This window comes from Mustelus asterias, chromosome 20, assembly GCF_964213995.1.
Source record: "Mustelus asterias chromosome 20, sMusAst1.hap1.1, whole genome shotgun sequence".
NCBI lineage: Eukaryota > Metazoa > Chordata > Chondrichthyes > Carcharhiniformes > Triakidae > Mustelus > Mustelus asterias.
In genome coordinates this window covers 81,176,926-81,204,487 of record NC_135820.1, presented here as the reverse complement: position 1 = coordinate 81,204,487, position 27,562 = coordinate 81,176,926, and the positions used below count along the sequence as shown (strand labels likewise).

The 27,562-nt window shown below is 43.5% G+C and overlaps 1 protein-coding gene across 3 annotated transcripts in view; it reads right to left on the bottom strand.

Moving 5' to 3' along the window:
- The window catches only part of chd6 (chromodomain helicase DNA binding protein 6), a 204,392-nt gene that overhangs the window by 77,193 nt on the left and 99,637 nt on the right, over positions 1-27,562 (bottom strand). For all 3 annotated transcript variants that reach the window (XM_078236970.1, XM_078236969.1, XM_078236971.1), the window contains 8 exons: positions 25,396-25,548; positions 17,030-17,098; positions 14,353-14,408; positions 12,510-12,627; positions 8,243-8,329; positions 3,777-3,911; positions 2,846-2,967; positions 39-282 (listed from right to left, as the gene is read on the bottom strand). In XM_078236970.1, coding sequence (XP_078093096.1) covers positions 39-282; positions 2,846-2,967; positions 3,777-3,911; positions 8,243-8,329; positions 12,510-12,627; positions 14,353-14,408; positions 17,030-17,098; positions 25,396-25,548 — 984 coding nt within the window. The remainder of the gene's footprint in view (positions 1-38; positions 283-2,845; positions 2,968-3,776; positions 3,912-8,242; positions 8,330-12,509; positions 12,628-14,352; positions 14,409-17,029; positions 17,099-25,395; positions 25,549-27,562) is intronic.

Here is a 27,562-nt window from a genome sequence, read left to right as displayed (position 1 = left end):
CAAGTGTGGACACCCAATTACAAGACTGAAAACCTCACCTCAGAGTCCTTGTAGTGCATTTCATATTGGTGAATCATCTGCCGACTGATCTGACTGCCGTGATACACAATTACATTTACCTCTGTCCACGTTCGAAACTCCCGCTCCCAATTGGCTATTGTGGACAGAGGTGCAATAATGAGGAAAGGGCCCCGGATTCCCATCAGGTATATTTCATATAGAAATGTAATTGATTGGATTGTCTTCCCCAGACCCATCTCATCAGCAAGAATGCAATTTTTTCTGAAAAGTATAAAAGTTTGAAAAACCTATTTTAAGCAGGAACAAAAAACAAATGCAGATTGTTAGAAGCTAGGCAGACAGCACATGCCAGTGGGGGGTGTGGGGTGGATAGGGTGGGTGGGGGGTAGTGCGCCGGGCAGAAAAACTGATAATTGTCTAAAAATCGCTGATTTCTTTTCTTTCCACGTCTTCTCAAATTGATTTCTTTCTCTTCTCTCCTGAAGGCTGTCCAACCTGGGCTCTGGTACCTCAACCAAGTGCCTATACTTCATATCAAACTGAGGCTAGCCGACTGTGAACATGGTAGGGTGGGAGCTCACCATAGCTGAGTATGATCCCTTAATATTTCAGGAGTAGAAGCTGAACAATTCTCACCTTCACTAACTGAAAGGAGGCACTGGAGTCCCAGCTATTCACCGTCCTTTAAACATCAATTGTTTTAAGCGTTCAGCAACCAAGCTTTACAAATTCACTGCTCAAAGCAGTGTCACATCAGAGAGAGAGTTGCAGTCCATTGCAAACTAACAGTGGGAATAACAAGGCTAGCTGCAACTTTTGAATGGATCTACCTTGCACTAAGCTGATCTTTCTCTACACCCTAGCTATGACTGTAACATTACATTCTGCACTCTCTCGTTTCCTTCTCTATGAACGGTATGCTTTGGCTGTATAGCATGCAAGAAACAATGCTTTTCACTGTATGTCAATATATGTCACAATAATAAATCAAATCAACAGGACAACTTGCATCTTTCTCATTCTACATACAAGTATCAAGTATTCCAATGGTGTCTCACTTTTAATTCTATGTAGCAAACTCAACCATGAATAAAGCACTTCTCTACTAACTAGGGAACAATTTATGGTTATGGCTGTGGTTCAACAACCTAGGTTCTGGGTTCACATTAGTTCAGCTAATTCCACTCCGCAAACCAACCTCCCATCCATTGACTCTGTCTACACTTCCCGCTGCCTCGGCAAAGCAGCCAGCATAATTAAGGACCCCACGCACCCTGGACATTCTCTCTTCCACCTTCTTCCATCGGGAAAAAGATACAAAAGTCTGAGGTCACGTATCAACCGACTCAAGAACAGCTTCTTCCCTGTTGCTGTCAGACTTTTGAATGGACCTACCTTGCATTAAGTTGATCTTTCTCTACACCCTAGCTATGACTGTAACACTACATTCTGCACTCTCTTCTTTCCTTCTCTATGAACGGTATGCTTTGTCTGTATAGCGCGCAAGAAACAATACTTTTCACTGTATGTTAACACATGGGACAATAATAAATCAAATCAAATCCCACGCACCCCCCCCCCCCCCTTTCTCCTTAACCTTGTATATCCAACTCCCTTTTGAAAGCCACAATCGAGTCTGCTTCCACCATATTTTCAGGCAATGCATTCCACATCCTCATCACTCGCCAGCAAAAAGTATCTTCTCACGTCACCTTTGGTTTCTTTGCCAATCACTTTAAATTTGTCTCCTTCGCTTCCCGATCCCAGCACCACTGGGAACAGTTTTGACCTATTCTGGCGAGAACCTTCATGGTTTTAAATACCTCTATAAAATCTCTCAATCTTCCCTTCTCTGAGGAAGTTCTAACAATTCCACACCTGAAATATTAATTCTTCTCTGCTCTCCACAGGAGTGTTTCCAGCATTTTCTGTTTCAGATTTCCAGCATCTACTGTTTTTTTTGGGTAGGATATAGTGTTTTGGTGAAAAGGTACAAAAACAAAAGACAAGCATCGGTACTAGGTTTCTATCCATGCATTTCTCTCCCTCTTCCTTTGCTTGCTCTGTGTCTCTGTTCATCAACTATGCAAAATGAAAGAGCTGAATTTAACAGCCTATCATGGGATGGAAGAGGACTGCTGACTCTCTGCATCACTCACGGCTGCATTGCTCATATCTGATCTCTTGCAAGATGCTGACTAGGATTGCGGCAATGGACGCCCAATGCTGGAAGCTGTGCGCTCTGCAGGTTTAGCTCGGTCACCTCTGCAGAGAGGAAGGGAAAGTTTCCACTACCAAATATTGGCAGCTTTCTTTTTAATTTGTTGATGGGATGTGAGCATTTCTGGCAGGGAACACCATTTATTGCCCACCCCCAATTGCTGTTGAGAAGGTATCGGTAAGCCACCTTCTTGAATTGTTGCAGTTTGTGTGGTGTAATTGCACCCACAGTGTTGTTAGGAAGGAAGTTCCAGGATTTGGGCCCAGCGACAGTGAAGAAGGAATGGAGATATAATTCCAAATTGGTATGGTGTATGGCTTGGAGGCTGGTAGTGTTCCCAAGCTTCTGCTGTGTCCTGCAAGGTCAGGGTCTGTTTTTACATCCCTCCATGATCTCACCTTCCCTATCTCTACAATCACCTGAAACCCTCCCTCCAATTTAAAAAGAAATTGAAATGGGTGAAGCTTTGATTGAAACAAACATCGACAGAGTGATTCTTAAGCGCAAACAACAACCTTCACAAAGAGGAGAGAGCGCGGGCAAGAGTGTGTGCAGAAAGCTGCAGAAAATAATGTGAAGGAACGCCAGTGGTTCGACACTCACCTGTTGTACCAGTTGAAGAGCAGCCAGTTCATTCCCTCCAGCTGGTACTCCCTGAGTTTATTGTCTGCCTTGTATGGTCGTGACAGCTCCAGTTTTTTCCAAGTTTCAGCAGGAGGACGCTCCTGTTTCAAGCGAAGGAAGCACATGAGAGAGGCAGGAAGAACAGAAGCTTCACGCACGCATCTCCTCTCTGTGCACAAGTGCTTCGAGGCACACAATATAGCAAACAGTCTAACTGTTCTCCCACGTGACTGTGTCAACAATACTGTGTGAAAACAGAATTCTCAGCCCAGGCTGTTGCAGCCAGTGTATGCACCAATCACAATACAGGTACAGCTCTATGACAGAAAGTCTGAGGTCCAACTAGTTCACCTTCACACCATCTTCATATTCACATGATACAATGATAATAGAGTTGTCAACTCACCATAGCAATCAATCTCTATCAATTAGTCAACAACAGAACGAGACGTAGGGCAAGGAAAACCCCCAAGATGAAGGGCTCTGGGAACCATATATACAAAGTCACCAGTTCCGTCCCAATTATTGGTCCTTGTATTAGAATAACTAATTAGCTTTCATTAGTCAAAGAACATCACAGACAGAAGTGCATTAATTTTTCACCTGTTTTTGGTTCTCCAGCTCACAGAACTATCCTCTGAAACACAGCCAGGGAACAGGAAGTTACCACCAGCCACTGAAATTATGATCCCTGGAGTTCTAACAAGTTGCTGCTTTACAACTATGATAAATTCATCGTCACAGCTCCTTTACCAGTGAGCATTACAATCGGTTATCCTTTTCACTGATCCCACTGAACTCATTCTGTACAAAAGGAGTTGGTCACACTGTGGACCACTCAGTACAGCTCACCTGGGATTAGAATTAACAAATTACATTACATACATTGAAACAAGCTCAATCTCATTACCAAGTTTGTGACTTCAGGAATGATCTGCAAACACTCGTATTCCTGTATCTTGGCTGGGTCAATGTCTTCCACCAGCTCCCAAGTACTTTCTTCATAGGGTAGAGAGCACCACTTCACCAAATAATGAGTCACAGGCTTGGGAAACAGAAAATATCAAATATTAATCACTGGTCTACTTCCTGTTATTCTGAGATCACCACTGATGAGTAGCTCAGCTTCATTTACCCATCTTTTCACCATACCCCCATTACCCTTACTCAAGGACAATCTATTGAACTCAGTCTTGGAATCAATGCTTCTGATTGCACTTCTAAACAGCGTAGCTCTAATCTTAAAATTGTGTCTCCCCCACCAGAGGAAATCGTTTATCTCTAGCTGTAGCCTATCAAGTCCCTTTATTTATTTTAAGCACCTTAATTAGATTACTCTTGAATCTCTTACAATCAATGGACTGCAAGGTAAGTTTGAACGTCCTCAGAGTTCAGCCCATGGGATCTTTCTGGTAAATCATTCCATTATTCCTGTAAAACTCGTCTCCAAACTCCATGGTCTTGGACTTGGCTCCTCCTTCTGCAACTGGATCCTAGTCTTCCTAACCCACACACCTATGACTGTGCGGCCAAATCCCCCCCAACTTGATTTTCAAGTTTGCTGATGACACCACCGTAGTGGGTCGGATCTCAAACAATGACGAGAGGGAGTACAGGAAAGAGATAGAGAATCTGATGAACCGCTGCGGCAACAATAATCTCTCCTTTAATGTCAGTAAAACAAAGCAGATAGTCATCGACTCCAGGAAGCGTAGTGGAGAACGTGCCCCTGTCTACATCAATGGGAATGAAGCGAAATGGTTGACAGCTTCGAGTTTCTCGGTGTCCATATCACCAACCAACTGTCCTGGTCTCTCCACACCGACACTATAGTTAAGAAAACCCACCAATGCCTCTACTTTCTCAGGAAGCTAAGGAAATTCGGCATGTCCGCTATGACTCTCACCAACCTTTACAGATGCATCATTGAAAGCATCCTTTCTGGATGTATCTCAGCTTGGCATGGCTCCTGCTCTGACCAAGACTGCAAGAAGCTACAAAGGGTTGTAAACATAGCCCAGTCCATCATGCAAACCAGCCTCCCATCCACTGGCTCTGTCTACACTTCCCGCTGCCTCAGAAAAGCAGCCAGCATAATCAAGGACCCCACACAACATGGACATACTCTCTTCCACCTTCTTCCATCAGGAAAAAGATACAGAAGTTTGAGGTCATGTATCAACCGACTCAATATCAGCTTCTTCCCTGTTGCCATCAGACTTTTGAATGCACCTACCTTATATTAAGTTGATCTTTCTCTACCCCCTAGTTATGACTATAACACTACATTCTGCACCCTCCCCTATGTACTTTGTATAGCACACAAGAAAAAATACTTTTCACTCTGTACCAATACATCTGACAATAACAAATCAAATTAAAATCAAATCCTCGGCCAAAATGTCTTTCCTGAAGTGCAGTGGAGAACATTGGTGAGGCCATATCTAGAGTACTGTGTACAGTTCTAGTCACCATATTATAGGAAGGATGTGATTGCACTGGAGGGGGTGCAGAGGAGATTCACCAGGATGTTGACTGGGATGGAACATTTAAGTTATGAAGAGAGGTTGGATAGGCTTGGGTTGTCATTGGAGCAGAAGATTGAGGGATGACCTGATCAATCCAATAATAGCATTCAAAATGGAACTAGATAAATACTTGAAAGGGTGAAGGCTGCAGGACTTTGGGCAAGAAGCTGGAAAATTGAGTTTATTAGACAGCTCTTTAAAAGAGATGGCACAAGGATAATGGGCTGACTGGCCACACTATCATTCAATGATTCTACGAGATTAAGTCAGCAAAGCCGTCAAGATTAAGTAACTATAAGGGGAACAGTTTACCACTGCTCTGTAATTGAGCTCAGGTAGTCAGTAATAATTTCATCACAGGTGGGTCTCCTTCAATTCACTGATACATTTTGTGAACTTGGAAACAACAGTTACTTTCCCAAATTAAGTGAAATACATTCATTCAAGTTTACAACAGACAGGTTCTGTGTAAGACAGAGCAGTAAACGTGCAATAAATTGTCCAAATGTGCAGACCCTCAGAGGAAGCATAGAAGTGACGTCAGGCCTGGCACAACCCCAGGCTCTGAATTTACTGCATGCTCCCTAACAGTGAAGATACCAAGCTTTCAACAGCTGTCAAATATAGATGCCATTTCCTTCCATCAGTACTGGAACTAAAACAGAATGCTGCTGTCCTGCTTTTCTTGCTGTCTATTTTCTTCATGGCTCTACAGCTGAGAGCAGACTTGCTTCCTAGCTACAACAACAAATTGCATTTATACAGCAACTTTCGTGAAGTAAATCATCCTAAAGCACTGCACAGGCACTGAACCACATAAGGAGATATTATGACAAAATCTTGATTGAATTCTGTCTTTTAAAAAGTGTTTAGACAGTTACAGCGGTAAGATGGGTACAGAGGGATATGGGCCAAACGTGGGCAATTGGGACTAGCTTAGTGGTTAAAAAAAAGGGGCAGCATGGACAAGCTGGGCCGTAGGATCTGTTTCCATGCTGTAAATCTCTATGACTCTATGAAGATGTAGGTTTTAAAAGAGTTTAGAAGAACAAGTGGTGATCTAATTGAAACATATAAAATACCATTGGTATGTTAGATGCTGAGAAATTGTTTCCCTGGCTGAGGAATATAGAACACGGGGTCATAGACGCAGAATAAAGAGTTGACTACTTCAAACTGAGATGAGGAGAAATGTCTTCACAAAGTGTGAATCTTTGAATTTCTACCCAGCAGAACTGGATGCTCCACCACTGAATATATTCAAGACAGATGTAATTGGATTTTTGGATACCAAGGGAATAAGCAAAATGAGGATAGAGCAGGAAGGTGGAGTGAAGATCAGACATTATCTTATTGAATGACGAAACAGGCTCAAAGGGCAAATTGGTCCACTCACGGTATGTCTTAAAAGGAGAGACAAGTGGATAGATTTAGGGAATTAGAGGACTGTCGAGATAAGAACAGAAATAGGAACAGGAGAAGGTCATACTGCCAATCACGCTGCCCCACCATTCAATATGGTCATGGTGGATCTTGGGCTTTGACTCCACTTTCAGATACTGAGACATTGTTTCCCTTGGTTGGGGAATCTAGAACATGGAGACACAGTTTCAGGGTAAGGGACAATCAATTTGGAGTGAGATGAGAAGAAATCTCTTCATAAAAGGGTTGTAAATCTTTGGAATTTAGACAAGATCTTATTGAATAACAGGCTCAAAGGGCAAATTGATCTACTTCTTTTTCTAGCCTCTGACAATATTTGCTGGTGTACTCTTGCGTTTGTGTATCCTGTCCCTTCCTGTTGCACTCTGGTTACCGTTAAACATATCAGTACTCTTGCATGCTCCCACAGGCAACAGCTGCAACACATCAACACTGCCCTGCCTTCTTTGTGTTTATTGAACTAATTAGGTTTTATGTTTAGAAGTATCACTTAACTGTTATCTGTAGTTACGTCAAGAAGTTTAAGTAGTTAAGCTAAAAATTTGATTCATTATTTATATTTGCCCAGTTCTGGTTTAAACTACTGCTGAGATCTTGAAGACTACAGTGATAGGAGGACAAGGCCATGGAGGGATTTGAAAATAAAGCTGAAAATTTTAAAACTGATGCGTTACCCAATCAGGAGTTAGTGTAGGTGAACAAGCATAAGGGTAATACCTAAACAGGATTTGGTGTGAACTGAGACACAGATAGTAGAATTTTGGATGAGCTAATGGTTATGGAGGGTGGAAGATGGAAGGTCAGCCAGAAAAACAATATAGCACCAAATCCCAATTCTCAACATCCCACAGCGAGTTCATTGATGGAGGGTCCTCAGCCCACTGTGCCTCTACTCTGCTCTCCTGGCCTAACACTCTCAGTACCTGCCTTCACTAAGGAAAGCATTGCACTGCTCAAGAGCTAAGAAAAGAACTTTTAGAAATCGCTTAGCTCACTGTTGCATTGGAATGTGAGGAGGCCAATCTACCCAAGAGACTCTCCTGTCATTCAATTGATCAATAGCTGATCTGTATCTTCAGTTTGATTTACCCTCAATGCCCTCACCTAATAAACATCTATTGATTTTGGTCTTGAAAGTTTCAAAAGTGCCCCCATCATCCACAGCTTTTTCAAGGAGCGAGCTCCAAATTTACACTACACTTTGTGTGGAAAAATGCTCACTTCTGAACAGCCTAGCTCGAACTGTAAGATTGCGTACTATTGTTTTAGTCTCCTCCATCAGAGTGAAGAGTTCCTCTCTTTCCACCACTTCAAATCGTGCTCTAGCATTTCAAATACATCAATAATATCACCCCACAACCATCTAAGCACAAGAAAAGGAAGCCAGGATAATGCAGTTACCCACCTCTGAAGTTTCAGCATCTATTGTATGTGCCACATCCAGGATCCTGTCTACTTCGATATAATCTGGATTAAAGGGTTCCTCATCCGGCTGGAAGAAAAGATGAGCAGTTCATAGTGTAAATGTTGTTAGAATATGAAAATAGTCCAGTCCAGTCACCATTAATGCAGCAGCTTCACACTATCCGGGGAAGCGAAAGCTGCAATTGGTTAGTCAGTGACTTATCCGCTTTCAGAACTTGGTTCCAACTTCAACCTAGGCAGTTATATTTATTTGGACCTTTTTAATTGTATGTTAATTGAGCAGAAATATTCTACTCAATGCATTTAGGGAAGGTTAAATATCAGGATAAGCAATCAAAATAATAAACAAGTTGTTTAAAATTCAGTTCATGCCGTTTTAGCCGTCTATTAATCTAATTTATAAAATAAATTAATAATACTTCAGGATTCAGCACTATCTAATTTGTCCTCATTTACAATTCACCTTGTAGACAGGAGAATGGTTAGACAAACAAATTAAACTTAACAAGTGCAAAGACACAAATTAATTTAAATAATTTCACTTTGTTTTAATTGCTGCCTTTGAACAGTTGAATGAGTTATAAAGACAAGCAATAATTTTAAACAAATATGAAGAAAAGGTTTTAAAAGTAATTACAGAACAGCAGCTTCCAAAGCTTATTCCCCATTTTTATTTCATTCCAGTTGGACCTTCTCTGATCCTGAAGACACTGTGGCCCCACTTTCTGGGGAAAGGGGAGAAAGTCCCACAACAGCCTCTACTGGGGGGCAGGCGGTGTAAAGTGACTGCCCCTACTTGAAGTGGGAGAGGGGAGGATCCATCAATGACAATTCCTAATGCGCAGAGGGCCTACAGGGAAACCCTACTTGCTGGACCACAGTGAAGAGGCCCCCTACGGATGGATGGTTCCAATTAGATATAATTCATACAAATGACCCTTACCAACAAAGAAATGACCAATTGACAACCCTCACATGCATGTAATTAATCTTGAACTCTATGAAAACCAAGTTGATGAACAGTTAATAAGCTGCTACTGTGAAATAATTCATTTTCAGGATTCCCCACCAATCTGCATGATCTAGCTGAACATTCCAATGGGGAGGGACAGCAGGCAGTTCAGAGAGAAGAGTCAAAGATGTGATTGGAGGATTGGCAGAAAACAGCAATTAAGCTTCACTGTTTGGCATTATTTCACTGCACTGATATGTCTCCCTCATATTGATGTTCGCAGAATCATATAATTCCTACAGTGCAAAAGGAGGCCATTCGGCCCATTAGCCTGCACCAATAATAATCCCACCCAGGCCCTATTCCCATAACCCACATATTTACCCTACTAATCCCCCTGACACTAAGGGGCAATTTAGCATGGTTAATCCACCTAACCTGCACATCTTTAGGCTGAGAGGGGAAACCGGAGCACCTGGAGGAAACCCACACAGGCATGGGGAGAACATGCAAATTCCACAGAGACAGACAGACACCCAAAACTGGAATTGAACCAGGTCCCTGGTGCTGTGAGGCAGCAATGCTAATCACTGTGCCCCCGTGCTGCATGCCACAGACGTTCACAACTGAAAGATTCAAAAACACAAGAATGTAGGAAGGAGAATGCCAATTCATCTCATTCAACTGTTCAGCTCCCAAATCAGCGCCTAATCATAGAATAACTACGGATGAGGGAAGCCATTCAATCCACTCAATCTACAATAACCCGACAAGTTTCCAGCTATCCCAGTGATTCCAAGTTTTGCTCCTCCATGAGGAGATGATTTCGTGTGCTGATTACAATGAAGAATTTCCTGATATCAACCCCAAACATGACGTGCCTACTGCCACAAGCCTACATGTTTCCACAATAAGATCAATCAGGAATTGCTCCAATTTCTTTTTAACACTCCCACTATGTTGTTACTTTCTTCACTGGGTAGGGCACTTTGCACACAATTTAAAGCCAATACACCCACATTTAATGTTAAAGAATGTTTTTATTCTTTATACTTTCAACAAATGACTAGCATAAATAATGCGACCATTTAGATTTACTGTAAAAACGAACAACCTGTTACCTTTTAGAATCTTTATAAGTCACTATTAAAACATCACCAACACTACCTCAACTCCGCCATTGCTGCCAAATTATCAGACTGCTTATCCGACATTCAGTACTGGATGGGCAGAGAGTTCCTCTAATTAAATACTAAGACCAAAGTCATTGCTTTTGATCCCCATTCCAAACGCTATTCCCTAGCTACAAACTCCATCTCTCTCCCCGGCAACAGTCTGACAGTAAATTAGTCTGTTTGAAACTTTGGTGCAACATACGATCCTGAGAAAAGTTTCCAACCTCATATTCGTGCCATCATGAAGAACGCCTTGTTAATTTTATAAATTAAGGTTACGTGTATAGAGGTGGGGGCACTCACTGGATAGTTATTTAAGCACATATAGAAACACACTTGGGAACACTGGCAGTGGGTTGTTGAGTTAGGGGCTATATATTTGTAATGATTCACTATGAATAAATCAAAAACCTGAGTAAAGAATACCTCTGGTCTCCTCCTTCACCAATAGGCTGTCAAAAGTCTAACAAGCCTACTTCTACTTCAGTAACATTACTTGATTGTGCCTGTCTCACTTTACTTATACAGTAAATGGCAGAACCCTTAAGAGTATTGATAGGCAAAGAGATCAGGTCACTGAAAGTGGCAACGCAGGTGGAGAAGGTAGTCAAGAAGGCATACGGCATGCTTGCCTTCATCGGCCGGGGCACTGAGTTTAAAAATTGGCAAGTCATGTTGCAGCTTTATAGAACCTTAGTTAGGCCACACTTGGAATATAGCGTTCAATTCTGGTCGCCACACTACCAGAAGGATGTGGAGACTTTGGAGAGGGTACAGAAAAGATTTACCAGGATGTTGCCTGGTATGGAAGGCATTAGCTGTGAAGAGAGATTGGAGAAACTTGGTTTGTTCTCACTGGAGGTTGAGGGGCGACCTGATAGGAGTCTACAAGATTATGAGAGGCATGGACAGAGTGGATAGTCAGAAGCTTTTTCCGAGGGTGGAAGAGTCAATTACTAGGGGGCATAAGTTAAAGGTGCGAGGGGCAAGGTTTAAAGCAGATGTACAAGGCAGGTTTTTCACACAGAGGGTGGTGGGTGCCTGGAACCCGCTGCCGAGGGAGGTAGTGGAAACAGATATGATAGTGACTTTTAAGGGGCATCTTAACAAATAAATGAATAGGATGGGAATGGAGGGATATGGTCCCCGGAAGGGTAGGGGGTTTTAGTTAAGTCGGACAGCATGGTCGGTGCAGGGTTGGAATGCCGAAGGGCCTGTAATTTTCTTTGTTCTTTATCTGCTACTGTGGCAGGTCTCTCACATTCTACCCTCCACACAGCATCCCAAAATCTGCTCACATTGCATAAGCAGCAATTACAAATGACCAGTTGATGTTGGTTGAGGAAGGCATTTTGACAAGTCAGTCTTTGAATAGGGTCCTTAACTTAAGGAACAATATAAAAAGGAGATGAATGGGAGAGAGAACTGTGCCCTCAAGAAGCAAGCGAAGGCACTGTTCCACTAAATTAATCTTTGCCTGGTGCCCTTCCAGGATCAGGGAGTAAGTGGATGAATGAATCCACATTCTGCATTGTCCATTCTCTGGATTAGCCTCTAACAGGAAAATGGAGAAACCCCAACATCAAGGATTCTTCAGCAGCACATCGAGAGGCAGAGGGGTTGGGGACAAGCAATAATAAAGAGAGTTTGCACTGCCATCGTGTTAGCAGAGACCAGTAAGTGCTGAAACCCACCTATTCATGGGGGGAGTATTCACACAACGAAGGCTGAGAGCCCTGGATATAAAAGCAGTGTGGTAATATTCTAAAACAAAGGCTAAAACTCTCACTCTTCAGCAATTTAACTTCAATCCCAACAGCCTTACAGTCTGGAAAGCTGCTGTCGAAGAGTTTGTGTTCAGTGTGAATACCTCACCGCCAAACTCTTTATCTACATTCATCAATTATACACAAACTACATCTCAAACCAGGTTAGAGGGTGGTGGCCTTTATTCTGAAAAGAAAGACAACAGCTTGCACTTAATTGACACAGAAGACAAAGATCTGACCCATAATGAAGGAAAATTGAAGCTTCTGTAAACTGAAACATTTCTACAATTTGAATACACTCTAAACATAGAGCCTGATAAACAACCAACCGGTATCCAGCATCCTCTTTACCTCAACAAAAAGGTTCTTCATCTGGGCCCTTTTGGTCCTGAAACGTTTGATTTTCTGATGAATCCTTTTGTCCTTCTCCAGTTCCTCCACCGTTGCCCATTTGCAATGCAGGTAGGAGCTGAAACATAAAGGAAGATTGTGCTGACTGTACGCTGAAGAATAAAGGCATCTATGTTTACCTAGTCAAATCGGAATAAAGCTTCCTATAGCAAATGAAGTGCAGCCATTGTTGTAATGCAAGAACAGCAGCTTCCAATATCCCACTAACTGCAAAACAGGCCAGCTAATTGATTTTTTGATGTTGGTTGGGGTATAGATATTAGAATCAGAGAAACCTTACAGTCCAGAGAGAGGCCATTTGGCCCATCGAGTCTGCACCGACCACAACCCCACCCAGGCCCTACTCCCATATCCCCACAAATCTACCCGCTAATCCCTCTAACCTACGCATCTCAGGACACTAAGGGGCAACTTCAGCATGGCAATCAACCTAACCCGCACATATTGGCAACGATACCAAGGAAACTCTCCTGCTCTTACGGTGAGGGTGTAAATAGAGACACAGTTTAACGTCTGATCCAGTAGATAGCATCTCTGATAGAGCAACACATCCTCAGTACAACCTGGATTGTGCACTCTGGAGTAGGGGCTTGAACCCATGATTTTTTGACTCAAAGATGAGAGCTCTATCACTGAGCCAAGGCTAACATTGCACATATTACACCCACACAACTGCTGCAATGCTCGAGTGAAGCCTGGCACAAACTCGAGCAGCATCTCATCTTCTAGTTGGGCATGTTGCAGCTTCTTTCGCTCGAACATTCTCCCTCCTTTCAGTTCTGATGAAGGGCTCATGATCAAAACGTTATCTGTGTTTCTCGCCTGGCAGACGGATCGAAGGTTGCCAATGATTCATTCTCGTAATCTTCTTCTGCACTCTCTCCAATGTCTTCACATCCTTCCTAAAATTCAGAGTCCAGAACTGTATGCAATACCCTTGGTGAGGTCCAACTAGTGTCTTACACAAGTTCAACATCACCTCCTTGCTCTTGTACTCTATGCGCCAATTGATAAAGCCCAGGATACTGTATGCATTATTGGCCACGCTCTCAACCTGTCCGGCCACCTAAATGAGTTATGCACATGAACAACCAGGTCCTTTTCCCCCTGCACACAGAGTTTAACACTTTATACTGCCTCTCCAGGTTCTTCCTGCCAAAATGCATTATCTCTTCTCTGCAAAACTTCTGCCAAATACTTGCCCATTCCACCAACTTGTCTATGCCCTATTAAGGTTCTACACTGACCTCCCCCCACCTACTCCCCAAACCCCCCAGTTCATCATGCCCAGGAAATACGGGTCAAAAACAGCCAATACGTGGCCAATAAGGACCTCAAATCCGTCAAGGGGCAAGCTGCCTATCCAAAGCTTTGCCCATCCCAGTGAGGTCAGGCTAGGTGGCAACCCAGCGGGATGGTCCTTCCTTTTATTTCACGCTCACTCCAACAGAAAACCAGCCAGTGAAGGAACATGAAATTCAGGCTTTGGTTTCACACGTTTTCCCATCACCAATCTTAAAACTGACTGGCTTGTAATTGCTGGGCTTATTCTTACATCCTTTTTTTGAACCAGAGTGTAACGTTTGCATTCTCCACCCCTCTGTCACAACCACGAGTCAAAGGTTGGATGAAAAAATACAGCCAGTGCCTCTGCAATTTCCTGGATTGATAGAGGACCAAGGCCAAACCTGCCTCACCCAAACTGTGCATCTGTTCATGCACAGACATGACAAAATCAGAGACGGAAAATATCCTATTTTTCTCCTTCACCCCCGGTACTTACTAATTTCTGTACTTGACGTAGAATTCTTCAACTTCCTGCGGCTTTCCACCAGGAGTCTGTTGAAAAGCACAAAAATGGATGTCAATGACAATGAAAAAATTTGTCTTAAATTGTTCACCCACACTGCTCAATGAATCTTTACACAGCATCAATCAGTTCAGCTTGTGCAGCATTCATGGGCCCCAAAGTGACTCCATGAAACACCACACTCTAATCCCCTTTCCCCTCCAGCATTTGTTTCCCATATATATTTTCCAATTTTCTATTCAATGACATAATTTACTTGGTTTCACTGGCCACTGGCAGAAATGCATCATTGATCATAAAGTAAAGATGCTCTCTACCTCTTCACCCCCTTCCTGGTAAAAAGTCTGAGGTCACGTACCAACCGAGTCAAGAGCAGCTTCTTCCCTGCTGCTGTTAAGACTTTTGAATGGACTTACCTTGCATTAAGTTGATCTTTCTCTATAACCTAGCTATGACGGTAACACTACATTTTGCACGCTCTCCTTTCCTTCTCTATGAACGGTATGCTTTGTCTGCATTATGCACAAGAAACAATACTTTTCACTGTATACTAATAAATGTGACAATAATAAATCAAATCAATAAGTCAGAAACCATACATCTCAGTACTAAATCACCAGTGGAATCAATCTTTCATGATTTGCTCTTGCAAGCCCTTTCATAATTGTGGCTTCGAAAAGGCCCAACATACAACACTCTTGCTCCTTAGCACAGTCCAAGTTCTTCTCAGTTCATCACGGCAAGAGCCCACTGCTCTTCATTCACACTGTAAATTTGAATTGGAAACCTACAGTAATGGTTTCCTGTGTTGGTTTATTACAGTTGCTTAACACAAAAACACCCTGAATTAACAGTACACTCCAACTTCCCCTCACTACCAATATCATCCCACTTCATCAACAATTTTAACTGATAAGGTCCCACAGAAGAGGTTAGTAAACAATATTAGAGCATATGGGATTGGGGTGAATATACTGGCATGGTTAAAGGGCAGAAAATGAAGAGTAGGAATAAATGAGTCATTTTCGGGTTGGCAGGCTGTGACTACAGGGGCACTGCAGTGATTAGTGCTTGGGCCCGTTTTTCAAAATCTACAGGCATGATTTGGACATGGGGATTAAATGTAATATTTCCAATTTGCAGATGACACAAAATTGGGTGGTGTGAGAGTTGTGAGGGGAATGCAAAGACGCTTCAAGGGGAATGAAAAGTTTTTAAAAGTTTCTTTGTAAGTTACAAAAGTCTATTTATTAGTGTCACAAGTAGGCTGACATTAATACTGCAATGAAGTTACTATGAAAATCCCCTAGTCGCCACATTCCAGCGCCTGTTCATGTAAACGGAGGGAGAATTTAGCATGGCCAATGCACCTAACCAGCACATCTTTCGGACAGTGGGAGGAAACCAGACCATCTGGAGGAAACTCACGCAGATACTGGAAGAACGTGCAGACTCCGCACAGACATTGACCCAAGCCGGAATTGAACCCGGGTCCCTGGTGCTGTGAGACAGCAGTGCTAACCGTGTGCCACCGTGCCGCCCCGGAGAGGAACAAGCAACAGAGCTACATCATTTGGCCCAATGAACCTGTTCTGCTGCCACTCAGTCAGATCACAATTGATCTGTACTTTAACTTCACTTACCTGCTTTTGATCAACATTTCATGATACCCTGAACTAACAAAAATCTATTAAAATCAGTCTTGAAAGCTTCAATTGCCCCCAGCGTTCACACTCCTTTGGAAAGGAAGCTCCTGACCGACACCAACTGTGTGGAAAACATGATTTCTGGGACACAATCGCAAACACATGGCCCTGTGCTGCTCTAACCCAATCCCCATTCTCAACTATTCTCTTCCTGTACCAAAAAGCTACGATGTGGTTCTTGCACAGTTCCTCAAACCCAGACAAGTTTCTTTTAGATCAGGCTCTCCCAAACCTTTCCAGCCATGGAACCCTTTTGATCTCCCAAAAATACTGACAGAACCCTTGAGAAACATTATGTTGAAGAATTAAACCAGAAAAAAATAATTATTGCACAATAAGGACAAACACACAAAAATAAACTTAAAAGATGTTGCTACGTATTATATGTATACAATTTCTGCTATTCAACAAATACTGCCAAGTCTTACCTTTGTTATTTTTAATGGGAACACCCACTCACACGCACTCCTCCCGACAGCCCTCTGACCCCCTCCCGACAGCCCTCTGACCCCCTCCCGACAGCCCTCTGACCCCCTCCCTACAGCCCTCTGACCCCCTCCCTACAGCCCTCTGACCCCCTCCCTACAGCCCTCTGACCCCCTCCCTACAGCCCTCTGACCCCCTCCCTACAGCCCTCTGACCCCCTCCCTACAGCCCTCTGACCCCCTCCCTACAGCCCTCTGACCCCCTCCCTACAGCCCTCTGACCCCCTCCCTACAGCCCTCTGACCCCCTCCCTACAGCCCTCTGACCCCCTCCCTCTGGCCTCAGCCCCTCTCGGGTCACGCAAACAGGGCAACCAAGGGAACCCAGTTAGGGAGCCCCCCCCCCCCCCCGTCTTAACTATCAATGAAAGTTTGGAGAAGAACTTTGGGCGTACTGAGTTGCCCTGTATCAGTAAATATCCCCATTTAATACCTCGTGCATTGTAACTTCTTGACTCACCTCCTTCTGCACTGTGCGCATGGCCAGGATCTTCTCAATGACAGCTGATTCATCTTCCTCCGGGTTCTCCTGCAACACACGATACCACACGGTCAGACAATGATGTACAACACCGCCATCGCTGCACAGGGTTTTGGGGAAAAGACTGGGTGGGGGGAGGGGGTGGCAGGACAGAGGCAGAGAGAAAAAGAAAGAGGGGGCAGAGAGAGGGGAGGGGATGAGAAGGGGCAGAGAGGAAAGGTGAGTGAGGGGGCCTGAAGGAAGTGGCAGGCAGGGGGGGTTGGGGGCAGCGGGGAGATGGCAAGAGGAGGGGGGGTGCGGGGGCAGGGCAAGAGGAGGGGGGGGCGGGGAAAGAGGGTGGCGGGAGTGCCCCGGTGGGGGCCGGCGAGGCGCTCGGGGGTGGGGGGTGGGGGGTGGGGGGGGGGGGGGGGGGGGAGGCGCCCAGAGAAATAGCAATGCAGAAAAATTAGAAACAGGAAGAGGCCATTCTGTCCCTCAATGCTGCTCCACCATTCAACTAGATCATGGCTGATCTTTACCTCAACTGTATTTACCCACCTTTGCTCCATTCCCAACAAAAATCAATTAATGTTTAAGAGTTCCGACTGGCCCTGAGCATCCACAGGCTTTTGGAAGGAATGATGATATTGGGTACGAAAAGGTTTCAGATGTCAACCACCCTCTTCCCGATTTCACTCCTGAACTGCCTAGCAAGATTATGCCTTCTTGTTCTGAACTTCCCCCACCAGAGGAAAAAAAATTCTTATCCCATTTACCCTACCAAATCTTTTAACTTAAACTCCTTGATTCAAGATATATAGATAGGATGCAAAGCTGGGCTGAAAAATGGCAAATGGAGTTTAACCCTGATAAATGTGAGGTGATTCATTTTGGTAGGACAAATTTAAATGTGGATTACAGGGTCAAAGGTAGGGTTCTGAGGAATGTAGAGGAACAGAGAGATCTTGGGGTTCATATCCATAGATCTCTAAAGGTTGCCACTCAAGTGGATAGAGCCGTGAAGGCGGCTTATAGTGTGTTAGCTTTTATGAACAGGGGGTTTAAGAGCCGTGGGGTTGTGCTGCAACTGTACAGGACCTCGGTGAGACCACATTTGGAATATTGTGTGCAGTTCTGGTCACCTCACCATAAGAAGGATGTGGAGACACTGGAAAGAGTGCAAAGGAGATTTACCAGGATGCTGCCTGGTTTGGAGGGTAGGTCTTATGAGGAAAGGTTGAGGGAACTTGGGCTTTTCTCTTTGGAGCGGAGGAGGTTGAGAGGAGACTTGATAGAGGTTTATAAGATGATGAGGGGGATAGATAGAGTGAACGTTCAAAGACTATTTCCTCGGGTGAATGGAGGAAACTAGGGGGCATAACTATAGGGTTCATGGTGGGAGATATAGGAAGGATGTCCGAGGTAGGTTTTTTACTCAGAGAGTGGTTGGGGTGTGGAATGGACTGCCTGCAGGGATAGTGGAGTCAGAAACTTTAGGAACATTTAAGAAGCTATTGGATAGGCACATGGAGTACTTCGGGATGATAGGGAGGAAATAGCTTGATCTGGGTTTCAGACAAAGCTCGGCACAACATCGTGGGCCGAAGGGCCTGTTCTGTGCTGTACTGTTCTATGTTCTATGTTACCAGCCCCTCAATCTTCTTTAATCAGGGAATACAAGGATAGGCTATGCAACCGGTCTTCATAATTTAACCCTCAAATTCTAGATTCATGAGGGGAAAGTCGTGCTTGACGAACATGTTGGATTTTTATGAAGATGTGACTAGGGCGGTTGATGGAGGAGAACCGGTGGATGCGGTGTTTTTGGATTTCCAAAAGGCGTTTGATAAGGTGCCCCATAAAAGGCTACTGAAGAAGATTAGGGCACACGGAGTTGGGGGTAGTGTGTTAAAGTGGATTGGGGACTGGCTATCCGACAGGAAGCAAAGAGTCGGAATAAATGGGTGTTTTTCCGGTTGGAGGAAGGTAACTAGTGGCGTGCCGCAGGGATCGGTACTCGGGCCGCAACTATTTACCATTTATATAGATGATCTGGAGGAGGGGACGGAGTGTAGGGTAACGAAGTTTGCAGACGACACAAAGATAAGTGGAAAAGTGAATCGTGTGGAGGACGGAGAAGATCTGCAGAGAGATTTGGACAGGCTGAGTGAGTGGGCGAGGATATGGCAAATGGAGTATAACGTTGAGAAATGCGAGGTTATACACTTTGGAGGAAATAATAACAAATGGGATTACTATCTCAATGGAAACAAATTAAAACATGCTACCGTGCAAAGGGACCTGGGGGTCCTTGTGCATGAGACGCAAAAGCCCAGTCTGCAGGTACAACAGGTGATCAAGAAGGCAAATGGGATGTTGGCCTATATTGCGAAGGGGATAGAATATAAAAGCAGGGATGTCTTGATGCACCTGTACAGGGCATTGGTGAGGCCGCAGCTGGAATACTGTGTGCAGTATTGGTCCCCTTATATGAGGAAGGATATATTGGCATTGGAGGGAGTGCAGAGAAGGTTCACCAGGTTGATACCGGAGATGAGGGGTTTGGATTATGAGGAGAGGCTGAGGAGATTGTGTTTGTACTCGTTGGAGTTTAGAAGGATGAGGGGGGATCTTATGGAGACTTATAAGATAATGCGGGGGCTGGATAGGGTGGAGGCGGAGAGATTCTTTCCACTTAGTAAGGAAGTTAAAACTAGAGGACACAGCCTCAAAATAAAGGGGGGTCGGTTTATGACAGTTGAGGAGGAACTTCTTCTCCCAGAGGGTGGTGAATCTCTGGAATTCTCTGCCCACTGAGGTGGTGGAGGCTACCTCGCTGAGGGCTAACGGGAGGACTTTGAATAGTGTGGAGGAGCAGAGGGATCTAGGTGTATGTGTGCATAGATCCCTGAAAGTTGGGAATCAAGTAGATAAGGTTGTTAAGAAGGCATATGGTGTCTTGGCGTTTATTGGTAGGGGGATTGAATTTAGGAGTCGTAGCGTTATGTTGCAACTGTACACAACTCTGGTGCGGCCGCACTTGGAGTACTGTGTGCAGTTCTGGTCCCCACATTACAGGAAGGATGTGGAGGCTTTGGAGAGGGTGCAGAGGAGGTTTACCAGGATGTTGCCTGGTATGGAGGGGAGATCCTATGAGGAGAGGCTGAGGGATTTGGGATTGTTTTCGCTGGAAAGGCGGCGGCTAAGAGGGGATCTTATTGAAACATATAAGATGATTAGAGGTTTAGATAGGGTGGATAGTGATAGCCTTTTTCCTCTGATGGAGAAATCCAGCACGAGGGGGCATGGCTTTAAATTGAGGGGGGGTAGTTATAGAACCGATGTCAGGGGTAGGTTCTTTACCCAGAGGGTGGTGAGGGATTGGAATGCCCTGCCAGCATCAGTTGTAAATGCGCCTAGTTTGGGGGCGTTTAAGAGATCTGTAGATAGGTTCATGGACGAAAAGAAATTGGTTTAGGTTGGAGGGTCACAGTTTTTTTTTAACTGGTCGGTGCAACATCGTGGGCCGAAGGGCCTGTTCTGCGCTGTAATGTTCTATGTTCTATGTTCTATGAATATGTTTAAAGCGCGGATGGATGGATTCCTGATCGGTAAGGGAATTAAGGGTTATGGGGATCAGGCGGGTAAGTGGTACTGATCCACGTCAGATCAGCCATGATCCTATTGAATGGCGGGGCAGGCTCGAGGGGCTAGATGGCCTACTCCTGCTCCTATTTCTTATGTTCTTATGTTCTTATGTTCTTAAATCCCCAGTTTTGTTCTGGTGAATTTATGCTGCACCCACTTAATGGATTGTTGGTGACTGTAGGGGATTTACTGTGTATTTGCATATCTACAAGACCAGACTCCATCTTACTTTTGCACACCTCCAGTCAAGATACCCATGACCCTTCATTGCTTCAAGGAGGAAAACCCTCTTTCAATGATTGGAATATGAAAAGTCTTTCCAGTTTCAACTCTCAATAAAAGTTTTACTTAGAATACTGCATGTGGCAATTATCTAATAGCAGACAAATAATTATCCAGCTCTCACGAAAGGTCGGCCAGACTCGAAACGTTGGCTCTATTCTTTCTCCACAGATGCTGTCAGACCTCCTGAGATCTTCCAGCATTTTCAGTTTATATTTCAGATTCCAGCATCTACAGTATTTTGCTTTTAAAATTATTATACAGTTTAAGGAGCCTGTGACTCCTGGCCAGTATAATCACTCACCAACATACAACAAACTTCATTTACATTGATTGTCTGATGAAAGGCCATTGACTTGAAATGTCAACTCACTTCCACAAATACTGCCTGACCTCCCGAGTACTTCCAGAATTTTCTGTTTTTATTCCACTTAATTAGTATGGGAAATCAAAAAAAAATGCTTTGCAAACTCTAAAACAAGGGTGCACAGGAAAATTACTAGAATGATGCCAGGGATGAAGGACTTTAGTTGTGTGTGGAAAATTAAGGTGCTGGGATTAAGGGCACCTGAAGATGTGGTGTACTTGGATTTCCAAAGTGCATCTGATAAGGTGCCACATCAAAGGTAGGAGCACATGGTATAGGGGGTATGGGGTTCTTTTTCAGTTGGTGACCTGTAACCAGTGGGGTTCCACAGGAATCGGTGCTGGGACTGCAAATGTTTACAATATATATTAATGGCTTAAGTTTAAATTTACCTATTAGTCTCACAAGTAGGCTTACATTAACACTGCAGTGAAGATTCTGTGAAAATCCCCTTGTCACCACATTCCAGTGGGTACACTGAAGGAGAATTGATCATGGCCAATCCACCTAACCTGCACATCTTTCGGACTGTGGGAGGAAACCGGAGCACCCGGAGGAAACCCACACAGAAACGGGGAGAACGTGCAGACTCTGCACAGGCAGTCACCCAAGCGAGAATCGAAGCCAGGTCCCTGACGCTGAGTGCCACCGTGTCGCCACTTGGAGGAAGGAAGCGAATGTACTGTAGCTAAATTTGCAACATCAATGTTCACCTTAGAGCAGAGACAACTATGGAAAGATTTAACGGAGGTATTCAAAAGTATGAAGGGGTTTGGTAGCATAAACAAACTCTTTTCATTGGCAGGAAGGACAGTAACCAGAAGAGGCGGAGTTAAGATATGTAGCAAAAGAGCCAGGTAGAAGATAAGGATGTTTTCTTTTACGTGGCATATTCTGAGGGTTTGGAATGCACTGCCTGAAACAGAGTGGAGTGGATTCAATAATAAACTTCACAAGGAAATTGAACCTGCAGCAAATAAAACATCAGAGGGCTTTGAGGAAGGAACAGGGATAATCAGATAGCCCTTTCAAATGAACCAGCACAGGCACAACTGGCAGAATGGCCTCTTTCTCTGCTGTACAAATCTATGATCCTATGAATTAAACACCGTTTCCTTAACTGAAATCTTACACACTCCTGGACATGACACTAGAAATGGTCAACTTCCAAACTCCCCACTTTCAAGTGCCACTATGGCCATTTTTCCTCTCCGCTCTCCTTTCCTGCACCTCCAAACACATCCCATGTAGCTCTCTGCACATCCTCCCTGTGATGATATTAAGACACAAACTATTTCTCCTCCCCTCATTCTTTCTCACTCAGCTTCCCTATTTTTCTACAATCTATAACCTTGTAAAATCTAACCTTGGTGCCTCTCAATTATTTTTGTGCAGTTAGAAAACATAGAAGAAAAACATAGAAAAACTACAGCACAAAACAGGCCCTTCGGCCCCACAAGTTGTGCCGAACATATCCCTACCTTTAAGGCCAACCTATAACCCTCCATCCTATTAAGTCCCATGTACTCATCCAGGAGTCTCTTAAAAGACCCTATTGAGTTTGCCTCCACCACCACTGACGGCAGCCGATTCCACTCACCCACCACCCTCTGTGTGAAAAACTTCCCCCTAACATTTCCCCTGTACCTACCCCCCCAGCACCTTAAACCTGTGTCCTCTCGTAGCAGCCATTTCCACCCTGGGAAAAAGCCTCAGAGTCCACCCGATCTATGCCTCTCAACGTCTTATATACCTCTATTAGGTCTCCTCTCATCCTATGTCTCTCCAAGGAGAAAAGACCGAGTTCCCTCAGCCTATCCTCATAAGGCATGCCACTCAATCCAAGCAACATCCTTGTAAATCTCCTCTGCACCCTTTCAATCTTTTCCACATCCTTCCTGTAATGAGGCGACCAGAACTGAGCACAGTACTCCAAGTGGGGTCTGACGAGGGTCGTATATAGCTGCATCATTATCCCTGGACTCCTAAACTCAATCCCTCGATTGATAAAGGCCAGCACACCATACGCCTTCTTAACCACCTCCTCCACCTGCGGGGCCGATTTTAGAGTCCTATGGACCCGGACCCCAAGGTCCTCCTGATCCTCTAAAGTACTAAGAGTCTTTTCCCTTTATATTGTACTCCTTCATCCCATTCTGGCAGCCGTGACCCTGCACTTAATTCTCACCAAGAAGGTTTTAGGAAGATAGAAACAATCTAAAACAAAAGAAATAGACAACCAACATGGTCTCTACTCCTACCTGAGCACAAAATAGTAAACTTTCTGACTGTTTCAACAGGTTGAGGCATTAGGCACAGACTGAATATCTCATTGGACACCATGTAGCCAATTTTAATTTCCAAAATTAGCATTAATGAGGCAGTAAAAGATCATGTGATCAATATACATATCATCCCATTCATGCCAACACGTCACCGTCTACCTATTTACAAGAGCCTCCTGCTACACATCAAAATTCTCATCTGTTTCTGGTAGTCGGCCCTCTTTAATATGTAAATTAAAGAATTGTTATTTATTTAAAAAGGGTTGTATTCTTGCTTGAAGAGCTGATGATATCATTAGGGTGTGTGCTTAGGCTGCTGTTTTACTTCCACTTTTGTATTCTGCAGTGCAGAGAGAGCAGCCCTTCAATAAAATCTGAGGTGTTGCTGTTTGAATCTACGTGTGTAAACCAAGTCTTTTCTTTCTGTGTAAAACCCTGAACATAGTTACGATATTACAGGATGATATATATAGAATATCAATTGCATTTTAGGACAGAACTGTTCAGTCTATGCCATGCAACAACAACTTGTATTTATATAGCATTTGTAACATAGTAAAACAACCTAAGATGCTTCACAAAAATGTAATCCAGCAAAATAGGTCAGAATGTCATGTACAGAGGAATTGGAACAAATGACCAAGAAGAGGTATAGCTTAACTAGTGTCTTAAAGTGGAGAGGTAAAGGGGAAATTCCAGAGCTTGTGATCCAGACAACTTAAGCACACAGGTAAGCTGATTAAGGCAGAGATCGAGTGATATGAAAGGCACAACAGTATTTCAAAGTTAACTCAAACCTAGGTATTGGCTCGTGAAGTGTTGAAGACTCTCAATGAAATCACTATATTACTGATACATCACCCCTCTGTTCAACACGATCAAAAACGTGTCAAAAGTATCAAAAATTGACATATTTATGCATGACGTGGTCATGTCAAACATTAGTTCAGTGCTCTTCAGTCTGGATAACAGACTCCAAGTCATTGAACCTAATTTTACAGACTTCTTGAACTTCACACAGTGGTCCTATTTTATATGTTGAGAATCTATAGATTGAAATTACTGTCAACATTATAGAAGGTTTTTCAGGTTTCTCATGCTAACACTAAGAACCAGCAGAGTACAGTCATCCTGAATTTCACCAGAAGTCTATACATTAAATTTGGTGCAATCCATTAACATTATTTAGTTATACTGAAAACCGAAATACCTAGAATGCCTTGCAATTCAGGGCAGTCAGCTGATTTTGGATGGGGAGGGAGGGCCATTGCGTGCACACGCACGCACACACTACCTGACGCAATACTGCACAAACATAGACAGAAAGACAGACAAGGCCCATACACTCACTGATAGGAGATTTCCAGGGTGAAAGGTTAAAAACATCCCATTCACTTCACAGTTCGACAAACAAATCCAGAGTCCAATCTGTAACGTCTGTTCCTATTATTCATCACTGGAGCCATTCCATCAACAAAACTATGGATCAGTCTAGATGCCAATTCAAATATGGACCAAAAGAAAACCTTTAGCCTTCACCACCACTGTGCTCAATCTAAGACTTCCTAACTTGACACTGTGCCTTATTGGAAGGGATCACTAATAGATCCATCGCCAATAGCCAGCCATTCTACCAAAACTTCGTGCTCCTTCTCCAACATTATGGTCCTCAGCCAAAACAGAGCGCTAATTACTTGAATTCTCTGGAAACATGGCCCAAACCCTCCCCAGAAGGTTCAGTGATTTAGTGATATCCCTATCTGCTCTCTACTTAAGCATCTTACCGTCGTCTGGTTTCCTTTCTGTGAGGACCCAGAGTTCGGAGAAATCCGCCCTGCTCCCAGTACAGCAATTGTTTCACCGGCATCATCGACAACTTTGAAGTCCAAGTCTTCATTGTACTTCCTTCGTTTTACTTGACGGCCTGATCGTCGCTTCTACCAAATAAACAAGAAACTTGCGTCATTAAGACAGCATCTCAGTAACTGTCACAACTACACTAAACACAGTCTACATAGCTTAGCTGGGGCGGGAGGGCTAGGCCGATGCTAGAATGTTGCACTCTCCAGAGGGTGATTGTGTTCAAACTTTGGCTGGCTGATAAAAGAATGGAACCTGTCCTGTTTAGAAAGTCCAACAACTACCAGCTCCATCATTCTTCAGCAACTCCAACTGTCTACAGATACACGTACACTCTTCCTCATTTATTCCTTTCAACAATCCTGTTCCTAGTGTCCTCTCAAGGTCTGAGAGTGTTGGCTATTTCTTCAGGCAGTTTGTTTATTCCAGCTGGTCTTCCAGTTACAATGGGTCCCTTGAAAGTTAACACTGACAAGTTTTAAAAATATCCTGCTCACACCATCAGCACAACACACTCCTGGGGTCAAGGAAGCAGTAATAATGTCATGCTTCTGAAAATAGACATTGATAACCTCTACCTTCTACTATCACCTGCCTCCCCAATCAACTGACATTAATGGCTACATTTGCACACAAATCCTCAATGAGCTGCAAAAAATAGGTGCATGTCCTTTAACTACAGGTGCGTATTGTTGAAATAAAATAAATTATCTGAGAATATAGCACAAGTTAAACTATAAAACCACTTTGCTCACCCTCAATAATGATACTAAGATCAATGACTGTATCAATGCCATTCATGGTTACATAGAAAGTATAGCACAGAAACAAACCAATCTCACAACTGCCTGTGCCAGTGTTTATATTTCCCATCAGCCTCCTCCCACCTTCCTTCACCTCATCATATCAGCAAATCCTTCTTTCCCTTTCTTCATCATGCGTTCATCTAGCTTCCACTTAAATACATCTACTCAGATCACGGAGAGCTTATAGCATTGGCTTCCACTTTCTCATCACTCTCAGAATAAAGAGGTTTCTTCTGAACCCATAGTGGATTTTTTGGGATTAGCAATTTACTCTAGTTAAGGCCCCTAGATTTGGTCTCACTTAAAACATCTTCTCCACATCTATCAAGCTCTTCCATAACTTGAAAGACCTTTACCTAGTCACCTGTCAACTCTTGCTTTGCTAAAGAAAATAACCCACGTTCAATTGTTCCCGATCGTTGACATTAGCTAATGTATTCTACAAACTTACAATTCAAGACATGGCATGACACGTTTCATACTAAAACAATAACCGTTTGCCAGTATTAACCTCCCAAATCCATCCTCTTCCACATATTTAGGGTAGAAAACTTCACAGTTCTGAGATGCTCTCCAGATCAGAGCATGGTTCAGGTGGACACACCACCTCAAACCTGAAAAGCCCACGGACGAGGTACAGCAATTGGTGTTTGTCTTTCTGTCATGGCAACGTCTGGCAATGCGATCAGTTCCAACCAAACCTGGTTCAGAGGCCGAAGAGATGGCACTACTTCGGACAGCAATCAGGCTCTAGAAGTACTTTGACTCCAACTTTTAAAGCGGCTTCGTGGTTTGCAGCAGATTTAATGCAGTTCCTCATTAGTATATGGCGTGAGATGAACTTTTGGTTGCAGATCTCCCTCTTGGAAATTCTCAATAGTCCCAAGTGTTGCTTTCTATCATTCTTGACTCGTCAGATAATTCACTGGATGAAGATCTTTAGATACTTAGCAAAGAGGTGGCCCAAAAGTTCTCTCATACTGAGAGAAAACAGTCCTGGTACTGCTTACCAAAGCGATCTATTTCGAGTTATACAAGTTCAGATTCCAAAAACTTTTTCAATCCATTTTTGCCACTTGCCAATCAATGGCAGACCTCTCAAACTACCTACTAAACCAATAAGCAATTTTGACAGGTAACAGATATCATTCCAAACACGTACATACATGTATGCATGCACAATATATATCTATATAGATCTAAACACATACATATATCTATTCAAAATGTAAAAATCAGAAGTTGCTCAAAATCAAAACAAAGCAAGTGAGAAAATAGAAAACGT